Raw genomic sequence first — 15,651 nt, forward strand, 5'->3', positions numbered from 1 at the left:
CCCCAAATGCAGCTCAGCTGAGGGTTGCTTCTCTGAAGCAAGCAGTGATCTTTCACTTGGAAGCTGTGCCCTGATCAGCCGCACCTGGCCTCCTGAGGCCGTGGCAGCCAGAGTACGTGCAGCACTGGCCTGCAGAGCCACCCGCCGTGTGGGGGCCTGTGGGCCTTGGATGGGGCTCTGCAAAGCACATGCAGTGTCTCCCACCACCCTCCTGCTTCCCACTTCCTCGTCCTCTGGGGTTGGGTTTGCTTGAGATGAAAATTCATCCTTCCTTGAATGTTAGGGTATCCTCATGCCTCAAAGCAGATGGCCTTGCACAGACAGGTGGCTGTGTGCTGGTGTCCATTCCTACATGTCCCCTCTGCCACTGCTCGGGGCCAGCACAGGCCTCTTTCACCTGGGTGGGGTGTGGTTCCACACTCCCAGGATGTGCTGCCCTGGGGCTGTATGTCCAGAGGCGGGTGCAGTGCCTGGGCTGAGAGCAGTGTTCTGGGGTCGGCCTCCTCTGCCCCTGAGTCCAGCCCACTCTGTGGTGTGAGGGGGCTCCAGAGTGGTGACCAGGCCCCTGGATGCTGAGGAACAGACCACAGATGGAGGCTCCTGGCTCTTCCTCAGGGCCCTTGGGCCAGAGCTCCTGTGGCCAGGCAACAGGTGTGGGTGGGTATTAGCCTGTGTGTCTGGAGACCTGGGAGATGACCAGAAGGACCTGCAGGGTGTGGCATGGTGATAAGTTACATAGTGATAAGTGAGAACGGTGTGTGTCAGACGACGCAGTGTTTGGGGGAGACCTCCGAGCAGAAGCTCATGTATAGGGGCGAGCCCCAAGGCTGTACTGGAAGGAAGGGAGCAGACACGGATCTACCTTATAACTGACTTGGGAACATACCTACTATAGTAAAATGTTTGTTGAAGTCTAAAAATCTTACCTCACAAATACACGACTCTGCCCTCCCATTATCGATATCCTGCCTGGCGACTTAAGTCAGTGCTGCCGTGGCAGAGGGCATTCCACAGCCCTCTGTCCATCTCTGGTCAAGGAGCTGGCACCCGACCTCTCACCTGGAGACAGACTCTCCTGTCCCCACCGGGGCTGTGTGCCGAGTGTGCTGTCCAAGTGGAAGTTCAGTGTGGGATGTGGGCCAGCGTCAGGAAGGCTCTGAAGAGCGCCTTGCCCCTGTGTCTGTCACCTGTATGTGACAGCAGAGTGCCATGTTGGCGACCATGAAGAATCACCCTTTTTTCCTCCTTGAGTTGTATCTTTAGACATCTTTTGGTAAAACTGTTGGTGCCTGGGATGCTGCTCCTGCGGCAGAGGTGTGGGTCCAGTGCTGGTGGGAGACCGACCCCAGCCGGCCTGCTCCTCCTGGCTCTGGCTTCCCACCAGAGCCTGCCTGGACCCACTGCACTGGGTCCCTGTGGGCCAGCGTCCTTGCCTAGCAGTAGGTCCCTGCCGTCCCCAGGGTCCTTCCTCCGGGCTGTGCATGGTGGGCGTAGGGTCAGCCTGTCTGCCGCCCTGACCCCAGGCCTGCACGGAGCTTGGCCCTGCAGGACCCCCAGAAGCAGTGACTGGCTGATGCCACCTCTTCCTCAGGGCTCTGACTTTTTCTCCAGGAAGTGGTTTTCGGGGTGATTTTTTAAGAGACTGAAGTCTAATTTTTAACATTAAAGTCTGGCTTCCTGTTTTCTTGAGGGGGTGGCGTTACGATTGGGAGTGGGGCTTACAGGTGGCAAGGACTGGCTGCAGCCCTTCAGCCCTAGCTGGAGGGGCCAGCCCCGCACAGAAGCACAGCCCTGCCTTCAGTGCTTCTGATTGCCTCTGTACGTTCTGCTGCCTTCTCTCGTCGTAGCTCTGGAGTTTCCAGAAGTCAACTGGGACCACCCCTCTGGGGTGAGGGGTGACATATCTGTTCACCAAGCTGCTGAGTGGGGCCCGAGTTCACTTCGGGAAGAAAAGCCACCTTGGGAAGAGTGAGGGCGTTTCCGTCCACAGGATCTTCAGTTGATTAAAGAACTTCTGATCGTGAGGGTTATAAAAGATTGGGTTGTAGACAGGGTGGTTGGGTGGCTGTTTGGGGAAAAAAACAGTAATAGAAACAGAATTCCAGCTATGCTGGGTGCTAGGCCCGTTGTGTTAGGCAATAAAAATTGATCTGGATTGGTGCTCTGAGCCCCCTGGTTCCTGGGGCTCATCCTTGCTAGCTTCTGACCCTAAGGTCAAAGTGCAGAGCCACCTTAAATACAATACCTTCCCGCTTGATCGGGAGGCGGAGCTAGAATGTCCCTGGACTGCTTTCTGTTATTTAAAGACTTGGGATGCCCATCTCCAGACAGTTAATGACCTTGCTCCAAGGTGCGGTGAGAGGCCTCTCAAGTCAGGAACCCAGAAGGAAAGCTTTTCTCTTAAACCACTAATTACAATAATAATGACTTCCAGAAATTATTTTGAGGTGTAATTAACAATTAATGATTCTTAAATCTAGCTGTGTATCAGAATCATCTGTTTGTTTTGCTTTAAAAAATTGGATTCTTAGGACATAAGCCAGCCTCAGACATCTATGAGAGGGACTCCAGAATCCATGTTTTCATCTAATCCTTGAGGTGTTTTCTTTGCAGCTGATGATTAAGTACCTTGATAGCAATCATCCTATCAAAATGTTTAAATGTCTAGGTTCCTGTATCTAAAACACATCTCTCTTTATACCTGCCCCCCTACATTATCCATTCATCATCTGCCTCCATCCATCTACCTTCCCATCCCTGAAATCCCCCATCCATTCATCCATCCTCTATCCATTATCCATGCACCCATCCACCCACTCATCCACCCACTCACCCATCCATCCATCCATCCGTCCATCCGTCCGTCCATTGTCCATCTAATACAATCCCTCTGTCAGCCTTCCATCATTCATGCTTCTGCTTGCCCACTCTTCCCTTCATCATACTTCCATACACACATTCACCATCGGTCTGTCACCACCCATCCATCCATCCATCCATCCATCCATACGTCCACCCATGAAGCAAATCTAACACCTTTTTTTATCAATGTGTCAGGCAAACTAGTCTCTGAAGACAGTGTAAACCAGAGATTCCACGGCAGGTGAAAGTTCTGCCACCACAAAACTTGTTTTCTACTGGTTGAGGAGAGGATGGGAGAGAGAAGCAAATAAAGACACACCCTGCTGGACTGTGGTGTGTATTGAGGAGAAAACTGAACCAGAGAAGGTGGCACAGGTGTTGGGCTAGGGCTTGGACTCAAGGAAGAATGGCTGGGGTGCAGGTTTTGTGTGAATTGCAGAGGACAGTAGAGGTGGGCTCACAGGACCTTGCTGGCTGGGATAGACTGGACTGAGTCAGGTGGGAGGCCTGGACCACAGGACATCAGTCACGCCTTCAGAGACCCACTTCCTGGTGATGAAGAACCACCACCTGTCTCTTCCTCCATGGGCTGGGAAGCTGGGTTGTGGGGCCATGCTGCTGGATCCTGGGCTACAGAGAGTGGGGTCCGTGCTTCCTGCTGGCCAGCCCCTCAGCCTTCTTGTCTCTTTCCTTCCAGAACACTACAGTTATGCGCCCTCCGGGGTCAGCTCTGCTCTGCCACTCCCCGCGGCACACGCCTCCTTGGCAGCCCCATGCCACGACCTCCAGACATCCACTCCTGGCATTTCAGCCGTTCCTTCAGCTGGGCACCCCTCGGGGTATGGAGGGGCTGTGGACAGCGGGCCCGCAGGGTACTTCCTGTCTTCTAGCAACACCCGGCCCAACGGGGCCCCGACTCTGGAGAGCCCTCGCATCGAGATCACCTCGTACCTCGGCCTGCACCATGGCAGCAGCCAGTTTTTCCATGACGTGGAGGTGGAGGACGTGCTTCCCAGCTGCAAGCGGTCGCCATCCACGGCCACCCTGAACCTGCCCAGCCTGGAGGCCTACAGAGACCCCTCGTGCCTGAGCCCAGCCAGCAGCCTGTCCTCCCGGAGCTGCAACTCCGAGGCCTCGTCTTACGAGTCCAACTACTCATACCCATATGCGTCACCCCAGACGTCCCCATGGCAGTCGCCCTGTGTGTCCCCCAAGACGACAGATCCTGAGGAAGGCTTTCCCCGAGGCCTGGGCGCCTGCCACCTGCTAGGCTCGCCCCGGCACTCCCCGTCCACCTCGCCGCGGACAAGTGTCACCGAGGAGAGCTGGCTGGGTGCCCGCGGCTCCCGGCCCACGTCGCCCTGCAACAAGCGCAAGTACAGCCTCAACGGCCGGCAGCCCTCCTGCTCCCCGCACCACTCGCCCACGCCGTCCCCGCACGGCTCCCCGCGGGTCAGCGTGACCGAGGACACTTGGCTCGGCAACTCCACCCAGTACACCAGCTCGGCCATTGTGGCGGCCATCAACGCCCTGACCACCGATAGCAGCCTGGACTTGGGAGAGGGGGTCCCCATCAAGTCCCGCAAGACCACCCTGGAGCATCTGCCCTCTGTGGCACTCAAGGTGGAGCCCGCTGGGGAGGAGCTGGGGGCCACCCCACCCACCTCCGACCTGCCGCCCGAGGAGTTCACCTTCCAGCCCCTGCGGAAGGGCCCCTTCTGTGAGCAGTACCTGTCGGTGCCACAGCCCCCCTACCAGTGGGCCAAGCCCAAGTCGCTGACCCCTGCAACCTACGTGAGGTGAGTGGCAGCAGGGACAGGGTGGACGCCTTTGCTCACAGGGCAGGAAGGCTGGCGCCAGGCTGGGGTGCCCCGGGCCTCTGGAGTCAGTTGGCCTCGACCCCCTGGTGCCTCCCTGCACCTCCCCCTGCCTACTCTGTGCAGTGGGGTGCTCCCCCAGCCTGTCCCCAGGTTCCCCTTTCCACAGGATGTCTGTGGGATTGGGCCTGCCCCATGGCCTCATGTGACTTGGTCATTTGCAAAGGCCCTGTTTTGGTTGGGGTCAGACAGGACCAGGGCAGGGGGAGACGTCAACATACAAGTTCTGGGGACACGGTTCTGCCCATACCAACCTGGCCAGCACACACGCACAGCGTGTTTCCAGTGAAGCACCTCAGCACAGCCTGCCTGCCTGCTGCTCACCCACTTCCTCTCTCCGCCTTGGTTGCTGTCACTGCTGGGTGCAGATGGGACCTCGCTCAACAATCCCCAGAGCAGCCTCCTTGCCAGTGTTTGTGACAAACACAGCCACCTCCTCCCCGGAGGCAGCTCTGCTGACTGGCAGACTGGCAACAGGGAGCCCAAGTGTGTTCCCAACTCTGGCCTCGAGTTGCTGGTTTTTCTCTCTAACCGGGTGCGGGCTCCCTGGGGCCCACTCAACCGGCCCAGCACTCTTATTTTTAACTGAACAGCTTTCCTGACAGGTGGGCTGCTCATGCCCATGGCAGGGTGCTTTTGGCTCCAGCAGTTTTATCTAAGGCACGAAAACTGCTCAGACCAGGGAGGACCAGGCATCTGACGTCAGGGCTGGAGCCGCGTCCCCAGGCGGAGGACTGTGACTCCCAGGGGCTGCCCGGGCCCCGCCCTTCTGCTTTTCCCTGTTGCCTCTCCGTCAGGGACCTGAGGCAGGCCTGGGGCAGGACAGACTCGCCCTCAGCCGTGTGTGCCCCGTGGTAGGTGCCCAGGGAGGCCGCTGGCACAAAGCCCTTGCTCCTGGGCCCTGTCTTCCACAGAGCAGCTGCAGGACAGGTCCAGAGAGAGCTGCAGGGCATGGCGAGGTGCTGGGCTGGGGATGGCTCTGCTGAGGCTTTCGAGAGTTCGTGGCAAAGCAAAGGGTGTGAGGCTGGTGACCACCGAGAGCCGGCCGGGCACCCGTGCCCACGCAGGAGGGCTGCAGGCTGGCTGGCGAGAGTTCTCGTGCTCCTGGCCTTCTTGACTGGCACCAACTCCTGGCCGTCTGTCTCTATGTCTCTCTTCAGTCCTGGGAGCTTTAAAGGGCTACTAAGCCATCATTTTCATCAAAATGAGTGTCTTGGGACCAAGGACTGATTTGTAGAATGGGGAATCTAAAAACTTCACGGGGAGGCATTTAGGAAAAAAAGATCAATGCCCATTACACTCCCTTACGGTTTTGGTGAACTGGAAAGGAGACTTTTAACTCAAGCAGTCTATGCTCATTCTGGTCTGCATCTCAGATGGTGAGAGGCACTATCTAGCCTCACAGTGGACTTGTGAACTCTCAGGATCAAGGGAAGAGGAATGTGACCCTAGGATGAGGAACCTTAGGAAGTTGTGAAAGTGAATTCAGGCAAGCCTGCTTGCCAGCGTGCTGAGCTGCCATTGCCAGGCGCCCAGGTGGGGACCAGGTGGCTCTCATAAAGGAACCTCCTCCTCACAGCACTGGGGCTGGAGAAAGTCAAGGGGTCTCAGGGCTGGCTCATCAGCAGTCCACTCTCTGGCTTGCAGATGCCACTGTCTCCTGGTGTCTTTATGTGGTTGTCCCTCTGCATGTCTGTGTCTAGGTGTCCCCCTTCTCATGACACCAGTCTGTTGAATCAAAATTCACCCTGGTGACCTCCTTTTAACTTGGTCACCTCTTTAAAGGCTCATCTCTAAATGCAGCCACATTCTGAGCTGCTGGGCATTAGGACTACTGCGTAGGCATTTGGAGGACACAGGTCAGCCCCTGGCTGCCTGACTCACTATCCCAGGGAGCCGCTTGGATTCTTAGCAGCAGTGTCCTCGGCAGCTCTGGCATTCTGGCAGCTGGCAGTCCACCACCTGCCTGTCCAGACCTACCTTGGGCTCAGCGTGCAGGAGCGTGGTTGCCCTTCCTTGCTCGACACGTTGGCAGGGCGCTTGTGGCCACGTGACCCCCATCTGTGTCTCTGTCACCGAGCTCCCCTGCTTAGCCGTGATGCTTGTGACATGCCTGGGGCTCAGTGCAAGCACACAGACATGGAAGGCACTAGACTCTCCAAGGGCATTGGATCTCACCTCTTCCCACTCTTTCCGTTCCACCCCAAAATATGTTTCCTGGACCCTGCAATGTTTCCCTAGGCCTGGCAATTGTTGTTGTGGGGCAGCTGGAGGCCACAGGAGAGATGAAACGTAAAGGTACTTTATCAGCGATAGGGAGCCACCAGACTCCCTGCCCTGCGAGTGCTCAGTGGCTGCGCACACTGTGCAGGGAGTGTGGCTGGATGGCAGTGCATGCTGTGCCCTCGCTCCTCTGCAGGCATGGGGAGAAAATCCTCCCACTTGACCCCTTTGTGATCTGTGAAACTAACAAGAATATTTGGAAGAATTTCATGGTTTTATAATTTAGCTGAATGTTGCTAAAACTTGAGAAACTAGCCCAGAAAGCATGGGTGACTTGCTCCAGCCTCTGCTTCCTGTGAAAACTGAGAGCTGTGGTCTCTATCCCAGTATCAGACGCAGACCAGGCATCCTCTAGGAAGGGCAGGGTTTCCCGCTGCCCTGCTGTTCCGGGGGTGAACCCAGCACAACGGTGAGCTTCCCTGGAGCCAGGGGGCTTCACACGAAGCACTGAGTGCAGGTGGGCTGCCCTGGGCAGCAGCACTGGGAGGGGACATCAGGCACCTGTCCTGGACCGAGAAGGTCCTGCGTCTGCACACCTTGACAGAGATGCCAACTTCCATTCAGGTATTTCCAAACATGGTTTTCAGATGGTTCCTCACAGGAATATCTGTATGTACCTAAAGGGACTGAAGTTCACGACCACCTGTCCGTCTGGCCATCCTGTCACCACACAGTGCCAGTGTCTGGCTCCGCTGTGCATGTCTCAGCCCCTGGTGTCTGGGAAGAGGAGAGTTGCCGAGGAGACCCCGTGAGAAGGGCTGGCTCTGGGCAGGCAGAGGCGTTTTCCCTGTGGTCTGCAACCCGCAGCCCATCGGCTGAGTTGAATCCTGTGCCCAACCTTGCTCTGCCAAAGGCATGGGGCTTCCACGGCAGGGCAGGCAGAGTGGGCTTCCCACACAGTGCGGCTCCACTTGGTGAGTGCCGTCTTTGCTTCCTTGGATTTGGGCTGCCTGTTGGTGGTCTCGGTGAGACCGGTAGCTTCGACGCTGTGCCTCAGTGTGAATTGCAGGTCTAATGAAACCCCTCGTGCATTCTAGAAATCGTCTGTGCTTCTCCTCGTTTGTGAAAGATCAGATCAGCCTGCAGATGGGTGGCTTTCTCCAGACATGAGCCCCTGGCCGTCTCAGAGGTTTCTGCAGAAACAGGGTAGCTACTTACTTCTGTGGCCCTGGTGCTCACGCAGCCTGCAGAGGGTCGGTGTGGAGGAGGCGAGGCTCCTGAGGGTTCCCAGACCCTGGCGTGAGGGGCCGTCTCCAGGCCTTGGTGGCCAGCCAGACTGTCCGGCTCTGATGTCTGAGGAGAAGGCGACACGTCCCCAGGCTGTGGTGGCCCTTGGGAGGCTGCAGCACTGGAGGCCTTCCTGGCAGCCTGTGGAACCTAGTGTTCCTGGGCACTGCAGGGCGGGCAGGGGCTCTTTCCCCGACTGTGGGAAGAGTGCCCCCACTGCCACATCCACCCCTCCCAGCGTTCTGCATGTCAGACCCTGTCAGGTCTCTGCACAGCTCCTACCACCAAGGGGATCAAGGCCAGGGCTGGGCCCTTAGGAGTCCCCAGCTAATAACTCCTAGAACTGAATGTGTACCTGAGGTGAGCTGACTGCTGTGCCCCAGACACCATCTCTGGGGTCCCTGACTCCTCCGAGGCCAGTGGGGATGGCTTCACCAACAGCCGTGGGAGGCTGTGGGCAGTGGAGGGGGAAGGGACCACAGCAGGGGGCCCAGCAGGGAGCAGCGCCCCTGGAGAAGGGGCCCTCCAGTGCTTCTGCAGGACAGGGCAGGCGTGCGGCCCTGGGAGCTGCACGTGGAGCCACCCGGAGTGTTCCTGAGGCCAGCAAGTGAGGCACTCAGCTCACTCCTGCCTCCTGGCCTGCGTGGGCAGGGCCTCCCCCAGGGGCTGACGGTGGATGTGAGTTTAGTGCAGTGCCGACTACTGTCTGGAGCAGTAGCCTGACATGTCGGCTAAGAGGCTGTGCCTGCTGGCGCTGGCTTCTCTCCCGTGTCTCTGAGGAGAAAGAGGACTCCCAGAGAGGGCCAGAGAGGGCAGGCCATCACCTCGTATGGCTTTGTGTTCTCCAAGGCCAGCATGGAGGCCTGCAGTCCCACTAGCCTCAGAATAACCCAGGAGCCGTGCTTGTGCTCAGGAGGGCTGAGCTGGTCCTACCCACCCCAGGCACCTGGAGGCGCCAGTTCTGAGATTTCCCAAACTCTGAGAGCCCCTGCCTGGAAGGAAGTGTCCACACTGTGTGCACCCGAGACCACGGGCAGACACGGGTTCCTGCGTAGGTGCTGCATCTGAGGAGGGGCAGCAGGTGGGAGCTGGGACTTGCAGCCAATGACTGTGGGGACACTGACTAAGGTGGACACTGCTGTGACCTCTGAACCTAGACTCTCAGAGGCCCAGCAATGGGCCTGTCTCTGTGTTTCTTGGGGCCTGGAGGAAAGGGGTTCCATCTACCATGGTGGACTTGCCTTTAGGTGACCTCTTCTAAAGTATCTCCTGGAGGCTGTCGCTCGACACACAGGTGTTGTCAGCTGTTGAGAGAGTGGTTGGAGAAGCTGCACTGGGCGTAGGTGTTTCTCTGGATTGCAGAGCTAATCTGCCTGCCCTGTGCTGCCTTCTGGATTCCCATCCACATGGAGCTGTGACATACCGTTTCCCAACAGGGGACATGTGGGGAGAGAGAGGAGGGACTTTGCCCTCACCATCTCTTCTTGCCTGATCTAAGCTACCTCTGGGACTTGTGAGTCAGACCCGGTTTGGCTGAGCAGGTGAGGGTTCTGGTCCTGTTGGAGGAGCCTGCTTCTCCCTCCCGGGATGCAGAGATCATGCGTGTGTGCAATCCTGGGAGGCAGTGTGTCACCAGTGTGAGCCTGGGGACCTTAGGAGTGGTCAGGCTCCTTTCTGCTGCTTACTAGTGGCATTTCAGAGGTGGCATTCCTGGGGTGGGTGTCCAGCTGTGCTCTCCTGCTGCTTCCAGAGAGAGGCGATTCACCTCAACCACCAGGACGAAGCTTGGGCAGACCTTGACTCACGTGGAAATGCCTGAGTCACCCAAGAGTTGTTTCCACGTGGGAAACGTGGCTGTTTCTGGAGCCCCGGGCATCAGCAGGCAGTGGCTGTCTGTGATGACCCTGTTTTTCCTGGAGCCAGAGCTCTGAGGGCCAGGGAGCCTCAGGCAGCCAGCAGCACTGCAGGCTCAGAAGGCCCTACTCCACAGTGGACAAGCTCACCATGGACAGTGCGCATGGGCCATCGCCCTCTGCCAGGGAGGGGACTGCAGCTCTGGACTTGCCAGGCAACAGGGAAGAACCTGAAGCCATGAGGCCTCCAGATGCACTCTGGTTGGGCATGGTGTGGCCTTGTGGTCGACGCCAGGCCTGAGGACCGGCATCTGACAGCAGCCTGGAGCTTGCAGCCTGGAGCTTGCTGCCTGGGAGGTGCTGTCAGGCATGGCGGCTCACGCTGGAGGGCAGGCAAGAGGTCAAAATGAGAAGTGGTGGGGAGTAGCATCGTTCTTATTTTCAGCCAGAATCAGGAAAAGGAGTCGGGCTAATGGCTGTTTTTGGTAGCGTCGCCACACAGTAGCTGCCCGTGCAATGGGTTCTGCGCCCACCTCTGCAGGGGCTGCTCAGCTGGCTCCTGGCGCCTCTTGGCCAGAGGCGGGGGGGGGCTTCCACTCCAGTTGTCGGTCCTCTGTTTCAGCCAGGGCCAGAACAGAGGCCAGGTCTCTGAGCGTCTCCGCCGGGGTGGCAATGTGTCCCCACAGGTGGCTGGGGGCACTGCCCCTCCTGCAGCTCAGAGCGACACATTCTAAGCAGGGACACTTGTTTTAGACTTTGCTTACTGTTAGCAAACGCCCAGTTGCCCAGTTGCCCTGTGCCACTGAACGAGCAGAGCGGCCTTTGGGAGCCGGAAGGGCAGCCATGCCCTACGGCTGAAGACCCAGGCGCTGGACTGTCTGCTGTGCCCCGTCCTGCATTCACTTGTACGGCGCTGAATTTCTTGTTCTTTGTTTTTGTTCACTTCATTTGTAGTTTTCCTTTTTGTTTTTCATAAGCAGCCCTCTGCAGAGGCCTGCAGTTTTTAACAGCGCATCTGCTGCGACTGCTGAGGGCAGACTGGGCCTGGGAAGGGCCCGGTGCGCATGGCCCGGGGCTGCCCCGAGGGCAGAGGGGCGTGGGGCAGCACTCCTTTTCCTGCGGGAGTCGCTCCTCTGTCCGCCCACCCATTCACCCGTCTGCCGTCCATCCTTCCTCTCCGCCTGGTGACCTGTAGCCTGAGGACTGGCACTGAGATAGGCAGGGCCTCTGTCTGAGCAGCCTGCTTCCTCCAGGGGATGGAGGAGGAACCAGGCCTCTGCCGCGTGCTGTCCATTCTCTGGTACTTGAAGGCCCAAGAGTGAAGTTCCTTTCCTTCTGCACCACCTTCTACCCGGAGTGCAGCGAGTGTTTGGGAGTCATTAGGGACCCGTCTCCAGTCTTTTCAGTGGGCAGGTGAACTGATGTTGGGGGGTTTGGCTTGTGCAGTGGAGGAAACCCAGCAAGGGGCCCAGGTCTGCTGGGGACTCAACCTGGCTCCTGCCCCACTCTCCACCTGGCCCAGATGCAGGGCATCAGGTGAAATGGGCTCCTAGAGGCCACAGCTGCAGTATAGGGAGCCCCTGGGGCACCCTGGTGTGTTTGGGAGAGGTGGGGGCGTAGAGCAAGAGGAATGTGAATTTTCAAAGTGCTGAAAGAAGCTGCTTCTTGGAAGTTCTGTAGGCCGCGTTTGATGGGACCACGGAATGCAGCCAACTCTCTGAAATCCTGAATCTGTCATTTAGAACAAGGTTTGTCCATGGATGCCTGTTGCCTGTGTTCTGCAAGTTCTGATTTGTGGCATTGGCTTATTTGCATTCCTGAGCCAGGGGCGCATCTCCTCTCTGGTGCAGAGACTGCCCCTGCTAGCTCTGAGTTCGCGTTTGGACTCGCTGCTGCTGCCAGTGCAGTGGGTCCCTGCTCCAGGCAGGAAACCACTGAACCACTAAAGGAGCAGGACAGGAGAGAGACATAGCAGAGCACCTGGCATCCTGGGTCATCCCCCGTGGGCCATGGTGGGTCCTAGGAGCCTGCACACCTGCATGATGGGAGGCTGGCCAGGATCACCCAAGTCAAGAGGCAGAGGCAGGTGGAGGAGCACCCCCCTACCCGCTGATGGCAGGAGCACCAGGACTGAGTCCCTCTCTCCTTCATTTGCACTGATGTCTCTCCTTTGGGTTCTTGTCTCCCCTGAAGGGTGCAGAGCTACAGTTCTGGTTGGGAGGAGGGCTATTCGGATCCCAGGCCTCAGACACAGGGCAGCTGGTGTGGGGAGCCTCCAGGGACAGTTCCCAGCAGGACAGTGGTGAGCGGGAGGCCCAGGCCCCTCCTTCTGTGTGGAGATCCCGAGGTTTGAGATTTCCTGGTCAGCCATGCTGTGCCCCCTTTCCCAGAGGGAAAGGTTTTGTTAGGGCCTGCCTTCTTGGGCTGTGGTCACAGCTGCAGGGACCCTGAGGCTGCCCCAAGGTGCTGTGTGGAAGCGGGCCCTGTGCTCCATGCAGACCCCACCCAGCCGTCCACCCCAGCCCTGGCACTCAGGAGTCCTGTCAGAGACGACACTTAGATTGGTGTTGCCCACAGACCCTGCACCATGAGTCCTCAGCAGCATGGTTTTCCTGAGTGGACTGTGTTCTTCTGTGTGCCTGGGGCCGACCTCCAAAAAGCCTGGCCTCTCTTGGATGGGCTGGACTTTCTCAGGCAGAGCCCCTGTCAGAGGCTACACACAGCTCTGGACCTCTGACAGCAGGTTGCTGTGTGGTCCTGGGCTTGGCCTTGGAAAGATGGACAAATGGACGAGCCCTTGAGGCCAGACACTGCTGAAGTGACCAGGAGATGCACTGATAGCCTCCCCCCTTCTCTCTCTTTCTTTTTTTTTAAATTAAGGGTGAAAACTCAGAACAGTCAATGGCTGCTGACCCTGAGAAAACAGGCCCGGATGAAAGTCCTGTTTTCCTCACCCTTGCTTCCTTGATCTTTCCTTTGGGCTGATCTTACTTCTGCTGAGTTGGAGTCTGTAGCTCTGACTGTCTTAGGAGCACCATCTCACAAGATGCTTTCATGCTTTTTTCTTAGAGAGGAGCACCTAGGGGCTGCCGCTACTGAAAAATCCGGAACTGAAGGAATTCCTAGAACGGCCTCCCCAGGGCTCCCACAGAGCCTCTCATGCTCCCCCCACTCACGCCAGGGAAGGGAGGCTTCCAGAGAGCGGGTGGCAGCAGCCTTGCTGGGGACGGACCGTGAAGGCTCAGTCCAGCAGGGTGGCGGCCGGCATGCTCCAGAGCTGACGACTGGAGACTTAGGGGGTTTATTTTGGTCATACGAGGCAGGTCCTTTGTTGTGCAGTGTTTAAAAGCGCAGGTGTAAAGGAAGGCAGAGCCCTCCTAATGCCCTGGGGACTGCCACCCAGGTCACTTAGCCCTGTCCTCCAGAACCCCTCCTGACGACTCCGCAGCCTCCACTTCCCTCTCGGACATTCTGCACGCACCCAGGGGCCAGCAGCCGCCCGGCCTTGCTGCTCTGAGGCGAAGGGGGTCCTGTATCTCTGCAGACATTTCAGTGAGTCTGTCTCAAAGGCTGGGACCTGTTTTTAGAGGCCGACGCGCCCCCTTCCCTGCAGTGACTCCTGCAGATAGCCCTCACTTCCCAGGCAGAGCTTGAGTCCCCATCTGTGGTTAGCAGGTGCTGGGACGGGGGAGTGGGCCTCTGGTCACCCTCAGCAGGGTTGCATGCTGTGTGCTCTGGTCCCCGATGCGCTACTTCCTGCAGAAGTTGTAGGGACACATTCCGCCCCACGAGACTTGGCCGGTGGCTTGTTGGGTGGCTCTTGGGTCTCTGTGTTCCCTGCGTCTCCTTTGAACGGTGCTGCTGGGAACTAGCTCAGTTCTGTCTGGCAGAGTGGCCTGAGCATGTCTGGGGGTGGACGCCCCATCCCTGCGACACCATCTGTCCTGACAAAGGGTCTAAATGACTTCGTCTTGAACTAGGAGGTGGTGGTCCACAGCACCAGCGCACAGACTGGGCCCCTATGCCGTGTGGCAGGTGGGTGGGCTACCCGCTCTGGATGGTAGACTGGCTGCGACCCCTGCCCCTCCCCAGAGGCTTGGCTGCTAGGCCAGCGTGGGCGAGATGAGCGTGGACTCAGATGCCCTGGGCAGTGGCAGGTCGTCCTGGAGATGACCTCGAGTTCTGGGGCAGCAACACCTGTGTTGTTTCTTCCTGGGTTGACTTGCTCCTGGGCTCCAGGCTCTCCTGTGCTTGTGGAAGTGCAAGAACAGCACTCAGAGTGGGGGCAAAGGGGCTTCCTCCCACAGGACCAGGCCCCGGAGCCCTTGGAGTGCTGGCAGGGGCTTGGCCTTGGTTCCCATGAGACGGGTGGGACCTGACATCCACTCCCTGTGCCTCTGTGAGGCTGGTGCTGACTGCACTGTGCAGAAGGTCTGTGGGGGACCTCCTGGCCCCGGTGCCCTGGCTTCTCAGGCGCTCAGGCAGTGAGCAGTGCCAGCAGCGTACCTAGCTGTGGGTAGGAACGGGGGCAGGAGGTCGCTGTGCTCTCTAGTCCCAGCCTGTTGCGGCCTCTGTCCTGTGAACAGTGTGCTTAGACGTTCCTCCCCCATGCTTCTCCCCAGGGGGCCAAGAGTCAGCGGGAGACAGGCTTTCTCCAGAGAGGCGGGTCTCAGCAGAGCAGTGGTCAGACTGGAGAGCGAGGGCTCCTGCCTGCACTGCACCCCACAGCAGTGCCCTGGAAGATGTGACTCAGGTGTCTCAGGAGCCTGGCTCAGCATGCCCCACCCCCAGCGTGGAGGCCCTTAGCTCCTCACTGGGAACAGGAAAGCTTGAGGCCACACTGCTTTGCCAGCCCGAGGACTTTAGGACTCACAGAATTGAGGAAAAATTGCTTGCAAAAAATGTTCACTTACAGTTCTGCACGTGTGTTTTATCACTGTGTTGTGTCTTATGAGGTCTGACCATCGCATGAGGTTTACGAGGCCTACATCCCGCCTATCTAGTCATGCTATTGTGCCTCATAAGTGACTGTTCGAGGAAGCCAGAGAATGGTAACAGACACTTGTCACTCCTGGTGGCAGTGGCTACTACCCCATATGGCCCATCTACTGCCTCTGGACAGCCAGCCTCTGCTGGAGTGGAGGCCAGCCTCCAGCCTGTGGGAAATGGCATCTTGAGTAGGTGCAGAAAGGAAATCAAGTGGACACTTAGAGCCCAGGTATTTCCAGGACTTACTCCTGGGGAGCAGAAGCATCTGTCTCACACGTGTCTGTGATTCGTGCACTGCAGCAGGTTTTCAGTTTTGCACGTGTTTAAGTACAGTACGAAGAGGTGGGCAGCAGCACAGGAAGCCCCTTCAGGGGCAGTGTTGCAAAGATTCAGGCACACTGGGACCCCTGTGGTGACTGCGTCGCGAGGGGTGTGGCTTCGTGACTCCTGCAGGGAACGGGCTGCATCAGGAGCCTTAGGCTCAGAGTCTCTCCCTGATCTAATGATGCAGGTAAATTTCACTGCTGTTTGTAACAGCAAAGCCCTGGGAACGACCCAAG

General features: G+C 58.0%; 1 protein-coding gene across 4 annotated transcripts in view; it reads left to right on the forward strand.

Annotated features, from left to right (window-relative positions):
• The window catches only part of NFATC1 (nuclear factor of activated T cells 1), a 101,495-nt gene that overhangs the window by 10,303 nt on the left and 75,541 nt on the right, over positions 1-15,651 (forward strand). For all 4 annotated transcript variants that reach the window (XM_079109175.1, XM_079109177.1, XM_079109178.1 and 1 more), the window contains exon 2: positions 3,560-4,661. In XM_079109175.1, the coding sequence (XP_078965301.1) occupies positions 3,560-4,661 (1,102 nt within the window). The remainder of the gene's footprint in view (positions 1-3,559; positions 4,662-15,651) is intronic.

This window comes from Sciurus vulgaris (genome assembly GCF_902686455.1).
Source record: "Sciurus vulgaris genome assembly, chromosome: 13".
Taxonomy (NCBI): Eukaryota; Metazoa; Chordata; class Mammalia; order Rodentia; family Sciuridae; genus Sciurus; species Sciurus vulgaris.